Genomic DNA, 16,117 nt, shown 5'->3' with positions numbered 1-16,117 from the left:
ATTACTTAAAAAATCATACCGTGTGATTTTCTGCATTTTATTTGTAGATTCCGTCTCTCACAGTTGATGTGTACCTATGATAAAAATTACAGACCTCTACATGCTTTGTAAGTAGGAAAACCTGCAAAATCGGCAGTGTATCAAATACTTGTTTTCCCCACTGTATATATAGTGGGGCAAAAGAGTATTTAGTCAGCCACCAATTGTGCAAGTTCTCCCACTTAAAAAGATGAGAGAGGCCTGTAATTTATCATAGGTACACATCAACTATGTGAGAAAATGAGAAAAAAAATCCAGAAAATCACATTGTAGGATTTTTTATGAATTTATTTGCAAATTATGGTGGAAAATAAGTATTTGGCCAATAACAAAAGTGTATCTCAATACGTTGTTATATACCCTTTGTTGGCAATGACCTGTGTGTAATCAAGTCTCCGTATAAATGCACCTGCACTGTGATAGTCTCAGAGGTCCGTTAAAAGTGCAGAGAGCATCATGAAGAACAAGGAACACACCAGGCAGGTCCGTGATACTGTTGTGAAGAAGTTTAAAGCCGGATTTGGATGCAAAAAGATTTCCCAAGCTTTAAACATCCCAAGGAGCACTGTGCAAGCGATAATATTGAAATGGAAGGAGTATCAGACCACTGCAAATCTACCAAGACCTGGCCATCCCTCTAAACTTTCAGCTCATACAAGGAGAAGACTGATCAGAGATGCAGCCAAGAGGCCCATGATCACTCTGAATGAACTGCAGAGATCTACAGCTGAGGTGGGAGACTCTGTCCATAGGACAACAAATCAGTCGTATATTGCACAAATCTGGCCTTTATGGAAGAGTGGCAAGAAGAAAGCCATTTCTTAAAGATATCCATAAAAAGTGTTGTTTAAAGTTTGCCACAAGCCACCTGGGAGACACACCAAACATGTGGAAGAAGGTGCTCTGGTCAGATGAAACCAAAATTGAACTTTTTGGCAACAATGCAAAACGTTATGTTTGGCGTAAAAGCAACACAGCTGAACACACCATCCCACTGTCAAACATGGTGGTGGCAGCATCATGGTTTGGGCCTGCTTTTCTTCAGCAGGGACAGGGAAGATGGTTAAAATTGATGGGAAGATGGATGGAGCCAAATACAGGACCATTCTGGAAGAAAACCTGATGGAGTCTGCAAAAGACCTGAGACTGGGACGGAGATTTGTCTTCCAACAAGACAATGATCCAAAACATAAAGCAAAATCTACAATGGAATGGTTCAAAAATAAACATATCCAGGTGTTAGAATGGCCAAGTCAAAGTCCAGACCTGAATCCAATCGAGAATCTGTGGAAAGAACTGAAAACTGCTGTTCACAAATGCTCTCCATCCAACCTCACTGAGCTCGAGCTGTTTTGCAAGGAGGAATGGGAAAAAAATTCAGTCTCTCGATGTGCAAAACTGATAGAAACATACCCCAAGCGACTTACAGCTGTAATCGCAGCAAAAGGTGGCGCTACAAAGTATTAACTTAAGGGGGCTGAATAATTTTGCACGCCCAATTTTTCAGTTTTTGATTTGTTAAAAAAGTTTGAAATATCCAATAAATGTCGTTCCACTTCATGATTGTGTCCCACTTGTTGTTGATTCTTCACAAACAAATACAGTTTTATATCTTTGTTTGAAGCCTGAAATGTGGCAAAAGGTCGCAAAGTTCAAGGGGGACGAATACTTTTGCAAGGCACTGTATATATATATTTTTAAAACTTTTTTTGCTCCTTTGCACCGCAGTATATCTTCTGCACATGTATCACTCAGTGTTTATTTGCGAAATTGTAATTATTTCGCCACTACGGCCTATTTATTGCCTTACCTCCCTAATCTTACTTCATTTGCACACACTGTATATAGACTTTTGTATTGTGTTATTGACTGTCCTACGTTTGTTTATTCCATGTGTAACTCTTTGTTGTTTGTGTCACACTGCTTTGCTTTATCTTGGCCAGGTCGCAGTTGTAAATGAGAACTTGTTCTCAACTGGCCAACCTGGTTAAATAAAGGTGAGAAAAAAAAAAAAAAAATCCTTCATGTGGGAATGTCTTATGTCCGTCCTACATTTAGTGTTGGTACATGGAATATTCCTCAACTGCATATATCATAAATTGCTATTGCAAATAGCTGACATTTTCAGATATTTTTTACAATTCAATCTCTATTGTCATAGATTTGGTGGGCACTGTCATCTTTGTGATATAACTTTCTTTAAGCACGTACTGATGAAACTGTCACTTAATATTTTTTTCTTAAAGTCTACAAACTCTCTACATTTATTCACTCTGTGATAGGGTTGGATCCTATATGCTACTTTTATTATTGTCCTGTAAATGGTTCAGTGCCTATAATTTAGGCTGTGTGTGTGTAGAATGGGGCATAAAGGAAATTACCTCTACTAATAAATTACTACTAGATTATAGTGATAAGGAAAACAGCATACAAATTTGGCTTGTGTATTCATTTGCCTATAACTAATCAGAATTCCATTATTTTTACACAAAAAAGAGAATACTTCGAAATGAGAAGATCCTGCCATGGAAAAGACGACTGGGTGGACATAAAGTGTAAAGGAGGGGAAATAACTCACACCATGCAGCAGGACACCTTCAGCTGGGGGGTCTTTGTAATGCAGGTTTGATAGTTACATTTGCAATAATGAATGGTTAGCTGTTATGTGACAATTAGGTCAAAACTCTATTTTATTTTTTTGGTGTAGATGGCCAAGGAAGTCGCACAGAACTTCTCCAACATCCCCTCCCAAATTGATATGGAATCTTCAAAAACACATGGCGCAACTGCGAAAAGAAATGGCTGAGGATATACTAAATATGTCTGGTATGTAATTTATGATATAACACAATGGATGGCTAATTCGTCATTTGTCAGACTACATTGATATTTGATATTATTTATGAAGTGTTACGCTTTGTTTAGTTTTAGATTGAATGTTATGCACGCCAACGTTGGTTTCATGTGCTGTAACAAGGAATGAAGACAAAATAGTTCAACAAAGTAAAGAACACAAACTGGAAGTGCAGTCCTTTGTTGTTGAAAATGTATGCTATACCCCATCCACACTGAAGAGGCTCTGAAATGTACATCAACCAGGGATAAAGGGAAAGTTAACACTGTGAAATGTTTCATTCTTATTTGAAGTTAAGTGTCTGTTGACATGTTGGAAAAGATTAAAGGTCTACAATTAGTTTAATTTGTCAATATTCCATTTTTTTTCATTGATTTACTGGCCACCATTACTGTGGTTACATGTTCAGTATATGTATTGACCAGCAAACCCACTGCAGCCGACCTTACTGACTCACTCTCCATCCCTGCTTTGGACAATTAATAGCATGACTCTTGTACTTTTCCCTTTATGGTTGATATTAACGACGAAAAGAGATAATATCTGTCTGTCTCCAATTGTGTACCGCTGTTAAATACTGTGGAAAAATAAAAAACAGGGAAAATAAGAACTAAGAACTACCAATTATTATAGATAAATATTAAAGGAAAGGGTAAACACTGGACTGAACCCCCTAATTGTCAAACTAATTTTAATGTACAACAATATAGAAGAGACATAGAGGTTATGCAATATGGGTGTATATACACTGAACGCTTCTTAGGTGTGTAATTGACATGACCAAGGAGCTATTGAAATTTAAAACTATGAAAAATGTATGTTAAACCATGTGATTTTACAGTACACAAACAAGTGTGTGCAATATAGACGGGTACATTCTGCAACATGTTTGAAGTCAGTAGGTCACATGACCAAGGGACTATTGAAATTTTACATTTGGAAAAATTCATGTAAAAATGTGTGAGATGAAAATTGCCTAACCAAAGGATGAGCAATGTGTAGGCCCACTAAGTGGACATTCTGAACCTTGTTTGAAGTCTCTAGGTCACATGACCAAGGAGCTATTGAAATGTTACATTGTAAAAAAATCATGTAAAATCTTGATGAAAATGGACTAACTAAAGGGTGTGCAATATAGAAGGCGAGGTCACATGACCTATTGGAATAAAACCATGTAAATTAATCAATTTAAAATAGTGCGAGATGCAAACTGACAAAAAATAAGTGTGCAATGTGTGTCTATGCCATCGGGTTAGCTAGAACCAGTTGTGAAAGTTTTAGGAGTATTGGTTAAATAACTATTGAAATTTGAAAATGTGATTTGTCACAATGTTGACGGTCCCTAGCTGCTGTTGGTGGACGTAAGGAAAACTACAGGCGAATATCCAACCTGAAACTGTTTTTTTAAACCTCTGTAACAACGGGAACCTAATAAGACACCCGCCATGAGCGCCCACTAAATGTGCCTACTAACAAACAAAATTAAAGCCCACACCAAACTTAAAGATGGGAAGCAAACCAAAAAGTGAATCAAAACGAAAGACAGGGCAGACAAATGAATGTTTTTCTATAAATCAAATAGGGAGAGAAAGACCTTCCCACTAACAAGATGTCAACGAGGTGACACAGATCAGTGGGCCCTATGTGCTAAAGTCCAACATCAAAACATAAATGGAAAAACCAAAGCCTGCAACAAAAGGAAGATGAATAACGTGGGAAATACTGATTTGAGCATTATTGCAGACACTCATACAACATTTAGTTAATAACGTTACCCTTCGCAAGTTAGTGTCAGCTTGTGCTTGCTACTTTGCGGAATAGGAAATAACGTTAGCTAGCAATCGCACGATTGAAACAAGCTAGCGAAATAAATCTACACATTAGAGATGACGAAATAGAAAAAACGTAGCTAGCAGACACTTCAATGTAAGTAACAAATTGTAATTTGTACCATACCTATCCGTTATTCAATGTCCAAAGCAGAAGAACCTTCACGTTGTAACTAATTATCAGGGCGCAGCCATCTTGGATTAACCAGACATACTGGTGAGCACGCCACCTACTGTGTTGGAGGGAAACAGGAATCGCGTTCATCTTCTTCTTCGATGAGGTTTAACGGCGGTTGGCATCCATATGCATTACCACCACCACCAAGCCCCTTATACTTTGCTTGAAATTGTTTTTATATAAACAAATACCCTACCATCTAACACTAGACTCACAAATATAAAATAAAAATCACACCACCCTACTCCACTACTTAAATCTATTTAGTCCTACCTCAGGTCAACAACCTGAAGGGATGGAACACCACCACTTAACACAACCTGTAACTCTTCTGACTTCAAGTCTCACACACCCAATAACTCTGCAGCTGCCACCACAACCTCAATTTTCTGTGACTTACATTCCATCCCTGCAGTACAGTTGATAACCATTGCTATTCATGCTAAAAATCCAATCTTACTGAAACAAATCACTTATTGGCATATCCCTCTGTACTGATACAGATCTACTACTCACACCACTCCTCTCAGGATCCCTCCCCTTGACCCATCTTCCTCCTCTTTCTTCACTGCCTCAGCATATGAAAACGTATGCACTACTCTAACCCTGGAAACCTCAACCTGCCTCTCAGAAATATGAAGTGCGAACTTCATATTTCTGATCCCCAGCCCCATGGGCACCCCTACAATTAACACATACCACTACTTTCCCTAATGTTACACATTCCTTTTGTCTCATGCCCTTCTGCACATTCAGCAGAGTAAAGGAGCACTAAACAGAACAATACTCAAATAAAATAAAGAAGCTGTTTAAAACAGAAGTATTTTTACTATTTTCAGATACTTTCTTCTCATTCAAAAAAAGAGATTCAAAACAACACTGACTGGCTTGAACAGAGTAGCTAGATCAATATTACTATTTTGATGATACCCAAATATTACTTGGGTATCATCATTAGGCATAGCATTAAAGGTGCAGTGCAGTTAACAATGTGATTTCCATTTTTTTAATGACATTTCCACACTATGAGGTAGAAATAACACTCTGGAATTTGTAACATTTTGATAATGCTCTTTTAGTGTAAGAGTTTTTCGAGCAAAAATGTTATAATTCAGCCAGTTCAGGTGAGATGGGGTTTTTGGTCCACAGCATGACATCACAATATGATCTGATTATTCAGACCAATGACCAGTCATCTTTTATTTGCATATGTATCCTCCTTCTTCAATGGGGTAAGCAGGGTTGGTTTTATAGCAGTGGTTCCCAACCTGGGGTACTTGTGCTATCCACAGGAAGTACTCGGGAAAACTCATGAGTGACCATAGGACTACTGGTAACATGAACATGAGGGGGTACTTTGTGGGTTCTCCAGACAGAGCAAATGTAATGTGATTTGGGGTACAGTAACCAAAAAAGGTTGTGAATCAGTTCTCTAGAGCAGGGCTTCCCAAACTTGGTCCTGTGGCCCCTCCTGGGTGCACATTTTGGTTTTTGCCCGAGCACTACGCAGCTGATTCAAATAGTTCAAGCTTGATGAGTTGGTTATTTGAATCAGCTGTGTAGTGCTAGGGCAAAACCCAAAACTTTCACAGATAAGAATTTGGAAAACCATGGCCTAGACAATTATATCCGCCAATCAGGGCTGTGTATGTAAATATATTTAAAGTTAATAAGAAAGTTATTTTCATGCACATACAGTGATTTAAAAATAATTTTAAAAAGACTGCATGTGGGCTTTAAAGAAACTGTTCAGTGAAATCTGACTTTTATAAGTTTATATTCTGTTAACTCATACCCAAATAAAGTTGTTGACTCATCCTATACTCATGTGGCCAAAGCACTTCGAATCCACATCTCAGACAGTTTAAAAATACTTGCCATTTACTCAGAGGATGATGTTATCCTCCTGAAGAGGATGAACTGGCCAATCAGCCGTCTACATGGGTTGATATTTCTCTCAACCGGTATACGCCCACACCATTCTGTTGATGGAGTATGCACACAGTATCCCAACAAAGAAAAGCTGCCTTTTAATATTCTTACATTTTTGAAGGAAAACAATTTCACTAATATTCTAAGGTTCTATTTCATAGACATCTGGAAACGCTAAACAGTTAATGATCCATTTTTTTTGTGAACATAAAAATGCTCAACATAGAGAAACTCGTTAAAACTCATTAATCCTATATGGCAGGACTGGAAGAATCAACAGTCAGAATATACCTACCACACAATCTAAAGCATACCAGGCATATGTCTGAGGCTGTGTTAACACAGGCAGCCCAATTCTGTATTTTTTCTCTCCGTGATTTGGTCTTACGACCAATCATATTACATCAGCTCTTTTTTTCAGAGCTGATCTGATTGGTCAAAGGCCAATTGGTAAAAAAGAAAAAAAATTGGGCTTGCTGTGTAAACGCAGCCAAAGAAGCAAGGAAAATCTAATATATATAAAATAGCTTTATTAACAAGGCACTTAATTTTCACATTCAGTGTCTTGCAAGCTTTCTTTTAGAAGGCAGGTGCGTGTGTAATTACTGGAAATTCTCAAAACCCAATAACAAAATATGAACAACTTTCCTCAAAAGCTTCTTATTTAACACATCAACCCCATCAACTATGAAAGTGCTCAAAGTGCTCAAAACCCTTTAGGTCAAAACTTCAACATTTTATTCAAAGTGCTCTGTGTCCCTACCAGTGAAATCAAAGTACATTTATGCCCCCTCTGAGATTGACAATGGAGTACATCGTTATCATCTTGATAGCAAATGTTTCTATTTTCTACACCGGTAGAGGATGTTTTAACTTTAATAACCACACATTAGTGTGCTGATATTGCCAAATACATAACATGTCAACATATGATACATTTGAAATAATAGGCATGATTCACAGCATGTTTAATGTATGAGGTAAAATATACTTCTCTGGAAATGCATCATAAGATTTCTTTATTATAATACTCCCACCAAGTGTAGACTTAAATGGGACTGTTAAGGCATGACAACCAATCAAATAAATTGTTTAATTTTCTTTCTAAAACATCAGAACTACAGTTAATTTAAAAGCATGACCTGTGAACATCTTAAAATGAGTTAGTTGGCGTTCACTTTCTGCAGGGTTATGGCACTCACATTAAGAGCATCCTCACCCGGCAGAAGCTCTCTCAAAAGGAATGAAAGCAGCATCTATTGGAAATAAAGAGAAGCAAAAGTTGAGTCAATGTTTCTACCAAACTGTACAAGAAAGTCTAGACATATTTTTATGACATTTGACAAACATCAAATATAGAGAGCGAGCGCTGCAACATTAATGAGGACATTGACATCTCTTCCAGTGCTCGCCACAGAAACTCAAGAGGCTAAACACTCACATAGACCAGCTTCTTGTTTTCTTCACAGTCCTGGAAGAGCTTAAACACTGTCTCCATATCAGTCTTCTTCAAGATTAAATAGTTTGAATCTATAATGGAGAACATGATGTTAGTGAACTGGGACAATTCCCACATCTCCGTCTTAGAATGAAAATCATCACTCTAGCAGCTGTGTTGATGAGAGTGAAAAACAGCGTATATCCTGTACATCTGGCATTGATGAGGTGCTGAGCTCGGTCTTTGGTCTCGTTCTTTTCCTGACTGCTGCGGTGGGGTTTAGGGCTGGTCACCTCTGGCGAGCCCTCAGGCCACTGTTTGTCACATAGGTTATCGATATAGGAGGCCATCTGGGCATCCGTTGGGTTCATCTTATTCAAGAAGCTTTTCACTTTCCTAGAGGAGATTATAAAAAGTAATGCTGGGATTCTCAAAAGGCCAAATGTAGATCATCTTATTACCCTGTCACTATGACGAACCAGGACTGCAGTGGAAAATGGGAGAATATTTCACCTCTTACTTTTTCAATATCGGCATGACGGGTTTCAGAATCGCATCAAATATGTTCAGCAGGATGGAATTACCTGGAGGGAAAAGTAGGGCGCTGATTATTACACACTACTACAGGTGACTGATTAAAATATAAAACATCCAAAATTACAATTTCAAACAAATTAGGAAGAGAAAACTAACCAGATATTGCTTTCAACAAATCAAAAATGGCTTTGGTTGCTTCCATTTGCTCCCAGCTGGATTGGTTCTTTTTCAAACACTGCGAGTCTTCTAATTTTGACTGACTCCCCATGTCCTTTCCTCTACTCCTGTGGATCCCTCCTGACATTTTGAAAGTGAGTTTATCCTTTTTATTTGACTTTCCAACTAAATAACACCATGACGGACTGTCAGTGAGGTCATATTGCGAGCCTCCATTTTGACTGAAATGTCGTGGCCTACAGACAGAGTCGGTCTGGTCTTCAGGGTTGTCTGATTTTGTTTGGGCCAGACACTCCTCTGATCTGGATAGTTCTTTGTTGATCGTCTTTAGGTGAGAAGTTACAGGGTTCTCCGATTCCTCTTTTTTGTCCTCGGTTTTTCCTGCATTAACCAAACAGTCTGATTTCTCTACTGGCACCATCACTTTACCTCTGCAGCACTCAATGGGACTTGGTTCTGAAGGAGAACCATCCCTTGTATCACCAATGTTTTCATTCAGCTTCTCAGTTGCAGTTGAGTCTGCATTCTCAGTTGTGTTGGAATCATCTGATTTGGTCCCTCTTTGAAGAGTGTTGTGCTTGTCCTGAAAAATGCAATGTGCATTGCAATACCTTTACAAATACGGACTGACTGCTTAAGATTCACAGCTGCTGTGATTTCTTAATGCACCAGCAGAGGGCATTATTTGTCATTTGTGATGACCCATTATGATACAAGATGATCTTGAAGGCCTTGCTCAACATGTAATTAAAATGCCTACCTCATCTTCCTCTTGCCCTGGAGACAGGAAGTAGGCCAGGCCACTGAGGAGACCCCACACTCCCCCCACATGCTCCTCTTCACTCAGCAGCTTGTCCAGAGGACACAGAAACTGAAACACTGGCTGAGTGTGGCCCATCAGAGCATCAGAGACCAGCTCCTGGAGAGGGCATGGAGATTAAGACATGCATTTTTTATTATACCATGTGCATTTCTGCTCGTGTCTGAAGTGTGCCAGTGTACCTGTAAGAAGACCTTGAGGGACGTTCTGGCTTCTCTAAAATCCTCGCTGTTACTCTCAGTGCTTGCCTCTAACACGGATAAGGAGGGTAAATTAGCAGAGTCCTACAAAACAAAAAACACAAACCATGAAAGATATTTAAGAATGATGTGTGACATAACTATATGATATGGCTCCATAGAGGATGCAAAAGAGACTACTGTCAAAAGAGGGTGCACTCAGACTATTAGAACCTGCAATGTTTTTATCTAATTGTACAACATCCATAAGATGTCAGAGATGAAATTAAACAGTGCAGTATCTGATGCATTCCAAACTTTTACAGCAGTCTGTTTTGACAACAGCACAGCACAGCACTCCCACAGCACTCCCTCTTCATCCATCTCTAACCTGCCATAGGTTGCGGAAATGGATGATGTCCGTCTGGGTCTTCTTTACATCCCAGTGAAGGTTCTCAGGGTTATCCCTCTCCTCTAGGTGAACTGTAAAACACATCTCCTCATTTTCCCTCTCCATCTGCAGACAGTAACATCTTACTTTACACACCATTCTGGCACAATCATTATTAGATCACAGAACGACCAAGGACATGTCTTCACAAAACTCACTTTCATATTGAGCAGTAGTTGCATTCCAGTGACTTGTGTGTGATTTGTGACTCACATGAGGGACGCTGACAGCCCAGTGGCCAACCCGCCACATCTCATATGACAGCTTGAATTCCATCATTTCTTCTTGTACGCTGGTCAAGTAGCTCTCAAGATCACCATCCTCCTGGTGAACCAAAACAATTACAAAACCTAATGTCAGCCGTGTTACGTTTCAACCTCAGAGGGCATCCAGAAATAAGGCTTTCATGTTTACCTTCTATTGGATAGACGGCAAAACATGTACTGTCTGTAAGATATCAAATAAAATTGATAAAATCTATAACATTTACTATGAAAAAGATTAGAGCAGAGTGAATAGTGCAGTGCTGACTGCAGACCTGCTCTATCTGGTGCAGTGTCCTTACGCTGTCGGGGTCCTGCTGGCTCTGGATGGAACACTCCCGGCTACTACCTTCACTTTCCTTTGATGGACAATCCTGGATAGACTTGGCTCTGACCACCAGCACCTGCTCCTTTTTCTTCATCTTCTTCCTTTTATCTTTCTTCGATTTCATCTTGTCAAGGATTTTAGACCAGCCTTCCTTCAATTTGTTGGCTGGAAAAACAACACATATCCAATTAGCTAAGTGTCCACATTTCCGTGGCCTTTACTGTGTCACAGGTTGACTGCAAACTGCAAGAACCTTGAGGCACAGGGGAAACAAAAACAAAACATAAAAAATTAAAACATCACGGCACAAACAGAAACAACTGGACACAAACTAAATTCACTTTATTTTGGTCCATTGAATGTTGTTTGTGCCAAACAAAGTGTTTCAATTTAGCCTAGTTATTGTTCCAAATAAACACACCCACACCTTTCTTTTTGGACTTGCCGTCACCGGTTTGAGCATTCTCGGTTTCTTCCAGTGCTCTAAAATGGCAACCAAACAAAATCAGAGCACAATTTATTTATTGGTGTTGTCGGCACATCACCCTAACACTGAAGCGTGTCTACCAAAGAAAAAAAAGAGAAGCAGCCTGGTAAGAAAAGGGTCACTCACGCGTCACTGGTCTGGCTCTGCAGGGCGGCTGGAGAGGCCCCGTCAGAGTTAGACTCACACAGCTCTTCCACAGAGCTCTTGGGGGTCACTCCATCCAGCTGACTCACCACCAGCTGGTTGAGGTTGTCTGGGTCTGATAGCCACCGCACCAGCAGGTCCAGCACTTAGGGCATGGATGACAAAGTCAATGTGAAGGGCTATACAGAGTAAACCATTATGGTAGGACAAAGCCATGTTCAATATACATAGGAAAAAAAAACACACAGTCTCAGAATTACTGTGACACTTTCCACTGGTTTCACTGTTATACTAATGGACACCTCCAGTATCCACCACTGTCCATGTCTCCCGGGCAACAAAAAAAGTGATACACTTCGAGGCTCATTTAATCCAATAAAAGTTACAGATACAGAATATAGAAGTTAATATTTTATCTACAACAGTAAAATCCCTTACAATTACATTTATGGCTTAGTAATGGTTCAACTCATTTCACTGACTCCTGTGATCAGAGCCACGAACCATTATCAGTAGGTTTCGATGATAACACACTGTTTTAGCTGTCCTCTAAGGAGAGCCCTTATTTTAGTTGTAGCACAGTATGTGCAGTACCTCTATCCATGATGGAATGATAATGTTTGATGCTAATTTATTCTCGTTTTCAAAAGTTGAGCAATGAGAGAAAACTGAGGCACTGATAGGCTTATGTTGTGGGGTTTACCTTTTAAGGCAACAATCTCATTTAAGGCACAGTGGCTGACTGCCAGTCCCCATAGAGACTGAGGGAAAAGGTTTCGCACCAGTGCTTCAGAGAAAACTCTTAGAACTTCAACCTCCTCTCCCCTAGAGCTGAACAATGGTTCTCTGAGACAAAAAGAGCCAAACAGACAGAGACAAAGTCAATAAAAATAGCCTTTTTGGACTAATGACAGAGTATTACTATGTAGATAAATTACATTAGGACAGAGTATTACAAACGTATTAGCAATAAATTCTATCACCTAAATACAGGCCATTGTTCCAACATGTGCAAACATACATAGTTCCCTAGCTTGGTCACATGAAATCTATCAAAAACATGCATTACACCCAATAAAAAAAAAGTTTGAATTTCAGAACTTTGATTGATAATGATTTATCCTAAACATTAAAATATACATAAACCAATTCAACAGTATAGGCAAGTGATATAGCTGGAGAACAGCAACTTAATACCTATTCTACAAGTGACTTCAGGAGAGCCGCATTACCTATCAGACTGTTTGGCACTATGGAGGTGCTGGGTCAGGATGCGAATGCAGCCCACACTTGCTGAGCAGACATCAAAGTCTTTGCCTCTGCTGATGACTTGATCAATGACTTGGTCAAACTCCCTCCACAGCACCCCGTGCAGGAGCTGACTGTCACAGGGCTCAGGGACGCAGTACCAGGGGAGGACTAGCTGGGCGTAGGCACACTCAAACACTGAGAACACACATTCAAAAATCAACCCAAAAGCAAAAAACAGCTGCCATGGACAAAAATAACTTACATTTAAAAGAGCCCTGAGTATTGTAAGCAATAAGCTAGACTACTTATTGTACTTACACATTGTGCAGTTTGAAGTAAGCTGTGTTCATTTTAGCAGGATTGTCAAAACAACTTCCTGACAGAAAACAGTCCAAACCTGACTGAGTATGCCTTATACAAAATATGCAAACAACGTTGTTCCATTTCCTCTTTCATGCACAACCACAACCTGGTAAAACCTCCTCTTTCCATATTCCAAAACATAGCACATTGAAAAGGGTGTGGAATGTCTATTCCCCCAACATATTTGATACCCAAGCCCCTCCCAGATCATTTAGCGTCAGATGTCTGCAGCCGCATTTGCTGTCCTACTCAACTGTCACAGAATATAGACCTACATTTGGCTGACCGTATATCACTAACACAAAAGGCAGAATCTCGGCACAAAATGTTTCCGTTATGTGTCCTTGTCTTGTTACTAACTGATCTTAAGAACAGACACTTCTTTACAAATCTTTCACCCTGGAAGAAAGCCTGACAGGATGATTTACAAAAACTTTCTACATTATAATGGCAAATTCTGTAAGGCCCTCAGCTCATGCTGAGCACAACTACACACCTTGCTGAAGAGACCTCTTCACATGGGGAAACTGTGTCTCCTGTGATGTTTTAGCTTTAGTGCTTGTTGTATCAGTCACACCACAACCTAAATGTTCATCCTTTAGTGTTTCCTGTAAAACAATTCAGAAAGGATTATAGTGTTTTGACATCATTCATTCCTTACCTTGTAGATTAAACCAAGTAGAAAGATGGCACAAGTCCAGTCCCTATAGCATGAGTACACAGCAAGAAACCAGCTAAACTACAAAGAGAAATAATGGTGTCCCTCATGGTGTAGCCATACACAAAGGTTAAGCTCTACCTTCCATGCACATTACGTGCATGGAAGGTAGAGCTTAACCTTTGTGTATGGCTACACCATGAGGGACACCATTATTTCTCAGTTGTTGTCATAGCACTCCTTTCATTGCCAATGTGTATATTCAACTCTCACCTTATTTTCCGTCCACTTGCAAAAATATGGGCATTTTTCCACCAGCTTTATAGGGCATGAGGAGGTCCATGTCAAGAACATGTCATTAAAATTTTATGTCATAAGTTTAGTGTCACTTGACACCACAACTAAGTTACTAGACAACAGTAATCGTTCATGGTCTAACGATTTGTAATAGATCACAGACTGACAATCCGTTGAAATATTAAAATGTTTGTTGGTATTAATGACATGATTCATTAGCTTGTTTCATTGTGTCATTTTATAAACAGAAGTAACGTGCATGGCTCACGCCATGTTACATTGATTCTCGTGACCAGCGTTACATTGTTGCGATGATGATTTCTAAGACAGACGAAAAAATAACAACTGCAATTGAATAGTCAATCGTATGAAATGTATATAACGGTTTAAATTACCTGAAATGAGTTGTCTTCAGCCACATCGTATGTTTGAGTGCCGCTTTCCCGTCCGGTCTTTATGAAGAAATTAGGGGTTGATGGCCAAAATAGTAAACACAAAACTATTTGAGCCACAACCTGTCCGCAGTCCGAGAAATACCAAACAAGCCCAAGAATCATGGCGACAGAGAAGCGCCAAAGGTACATTTTCTATCTTTGAAAGACACCAGTAACATTCCTTCCACTACGAAGTTTCCATTCGTGTAGCTTTTCAGCCTTAAATATATATATCTTTAGCAACAAAAACATGAATTCATGGAGATATGGCAAAAGCCATTTCAATTTGCTTGTCCTTCGTCTTGGAAAAAAAAAAAAACATTAAGAAGAAAAAAAACAACTGTGCACCCAGAGGAGGGCACTGATTGGTCAGAGTGATGCTTTTTACTCTTTGGGTATCTGCAACTGATATAGCATGGCATGCTATTTATTGTCTATAGTTGGATCAACTGTGCTTGCCAAGATTTGTTAAAATTCAAAAAATAATTTAAAACGACTGACAAAGGTAATTCTGATGTAGCATGCGCCACATTTTTTTCAGAGGCGAATGGAAAACAACACAACTAAAACATTTAAGATCACATTTTTCCCGGCTCAATTTCTTTTCAATTTCAATTTCTTTCTCAAGTTTTTTTGTGCCTACCACAAACTTGGAACAGATGGACTGGGGCTTAATCCAGTGATCCCCCGGGTGAGTACTTCAATTCTGGACCTCTAGGTCAGAGACCTAGGTAAAATGTGTTTTATATTGGATATTCCGGTTTCTCTCGTCAATAGCTATTGAACCAAGCATGCCATGACTATAAAGATGGTATATTCTATATGACGTGTGGACCTTTTTGGTTTGTGTAAACATTTTTTTATATATATATATATGAGAGAGATAAAAAACAAATATCCACGTTTTTATATATAGAATATATATTTTTTGTTATGTTACATTAAATTGTTTTTTCCCCGCATCAATCCAATGACCACAATGACAAAGCAAAAACTGTTTTTGGAAATTTTTGAAAATGTATGAAAAATAAACACAACAAACTGTAATGTTCCATTTACATAAGTATTCAGAACCTTTACCCAGTACTTTTGTTGAAGCATGTTTGGTACTGATTACAACCTCAAGTCTTCTTGGATATGATGCTACAAGCTTGGCACACCTGTATTTGGGGACTTTCTCCCATTCTTGTAAGGGGAGTGTCGCTGCACAGCTATTTTCAGATCTCTCCAGAGATGTTTGATCGAGTTCAAGTCCGGGCACTGGCTGGGTCACTCAAGGACATTCAAAGACTTGTCCCAAAGCCACTCCTGCATTGTCTTGGCCGTGTACTTATGATTGTTGTCCTGTTGGAAGGTGAACCTTCTCCCCAGTCTGAGGTTGAGTGCTCTGGGGCAGGTTTTCATTAAGGATCTCTCTGTACTTTGCTCCGTTCATCTTGATCCCGACTAGTCTCCCAG

General features: G+C 39.2%; 2 protein-coding genes across 5 annotated transcripts in view; both read right to left on the bottom strand.

The window, feature by feature from the left end:
• The window catches only part of mrpl11 (mitochondrial ribosomal protein L11), a 61,800-nt gene extending 56,837 nt beyond the window's left edge, over positions 1-4,963 (bottom strand). Inside the window, exon 1 of the mRNA XM_021561147.3 lies at positions 4,850-4,963. The gene's annotated coding sequence lies outside the window, so the exon portion shown is untranslated. The remainder of the gene's footprint in view (positions 1-4,849) is intronic.
• Positions 4,964-6,910: 1,947 nt separating this feature from the next.
• si:rp71-46j2.7 (uncharacterized) lies at positions 6,911-15,399 on the bottom strand. 4 transcript variants are annotated; one of them, XM_036942932.2, is made up of 17 exons: positions 14,621-15,052; positions 14,202-14,246; positions 13,767-13,878; positions 12,889-13,102; positions 12,360-12,502; positions 11,639-11,801; positions 11,453-11,508; positions 10,973-11,190; positions 10,648-10,758; positions 10,375-10,500; positions 9,987-10,088; positions 9,745-9,903; positions 8,964-9,567; positions 8,791-8,854; positions 8,482-8,666; positions 8,274-8,362; positions 6,911-8,088 (listed from the first exon to the last, which is right to left on the bottom strand). In XM_036942932.2, the coding sequence occupies exons 1-17, from the start codon at positions 14,807-14,809 to the stop codon at positions 7,996-7,998; spliced, it is 2,673 nt and encodes an 890-aa protein (XP_036798827.2). In that variant the 5' UTR covers positions 14,810-15,052; the 3' UTR covers positions 6,911-7,995. The 4 variants fall into 4 exon arrangements, with proteins under 4 accessions (XP_036798827.2, XP_090054480.1, XP_090054481.1 ...); XM_090198354.1 differs by having other exon boundaries at positions 11,000-11,190; XM_090198355.1 differs by lacking the exon at positions 14,202-14,246 and having other exon boundaries at positions 14,621-15,399.
• Between the last annotated feature and the right edge of the window lie 718 nt (positions 15,400-16,117).

This window comes from Oncorhynchus mykiss, chromosome 14, assembly GCF_057628025.1.
Source record: "Oncorhynchus mykiss isolate SJ-2025 chromosome 14, ASM5762802v1, whole genome shotgun sequence".
In the NCBI taxonomy this organism is placed as follows: Eukaryota; Metazoa; Chordata; class Actinopteri; order Salmoniformes; family Salmonidae; genus Oncorhynchus; species Oncorhynchus mykiss.
Note: the sequence above shows the minus strand (reverse complement) of the source record. Positions and strands in the feature narration are given on the sequence as shown.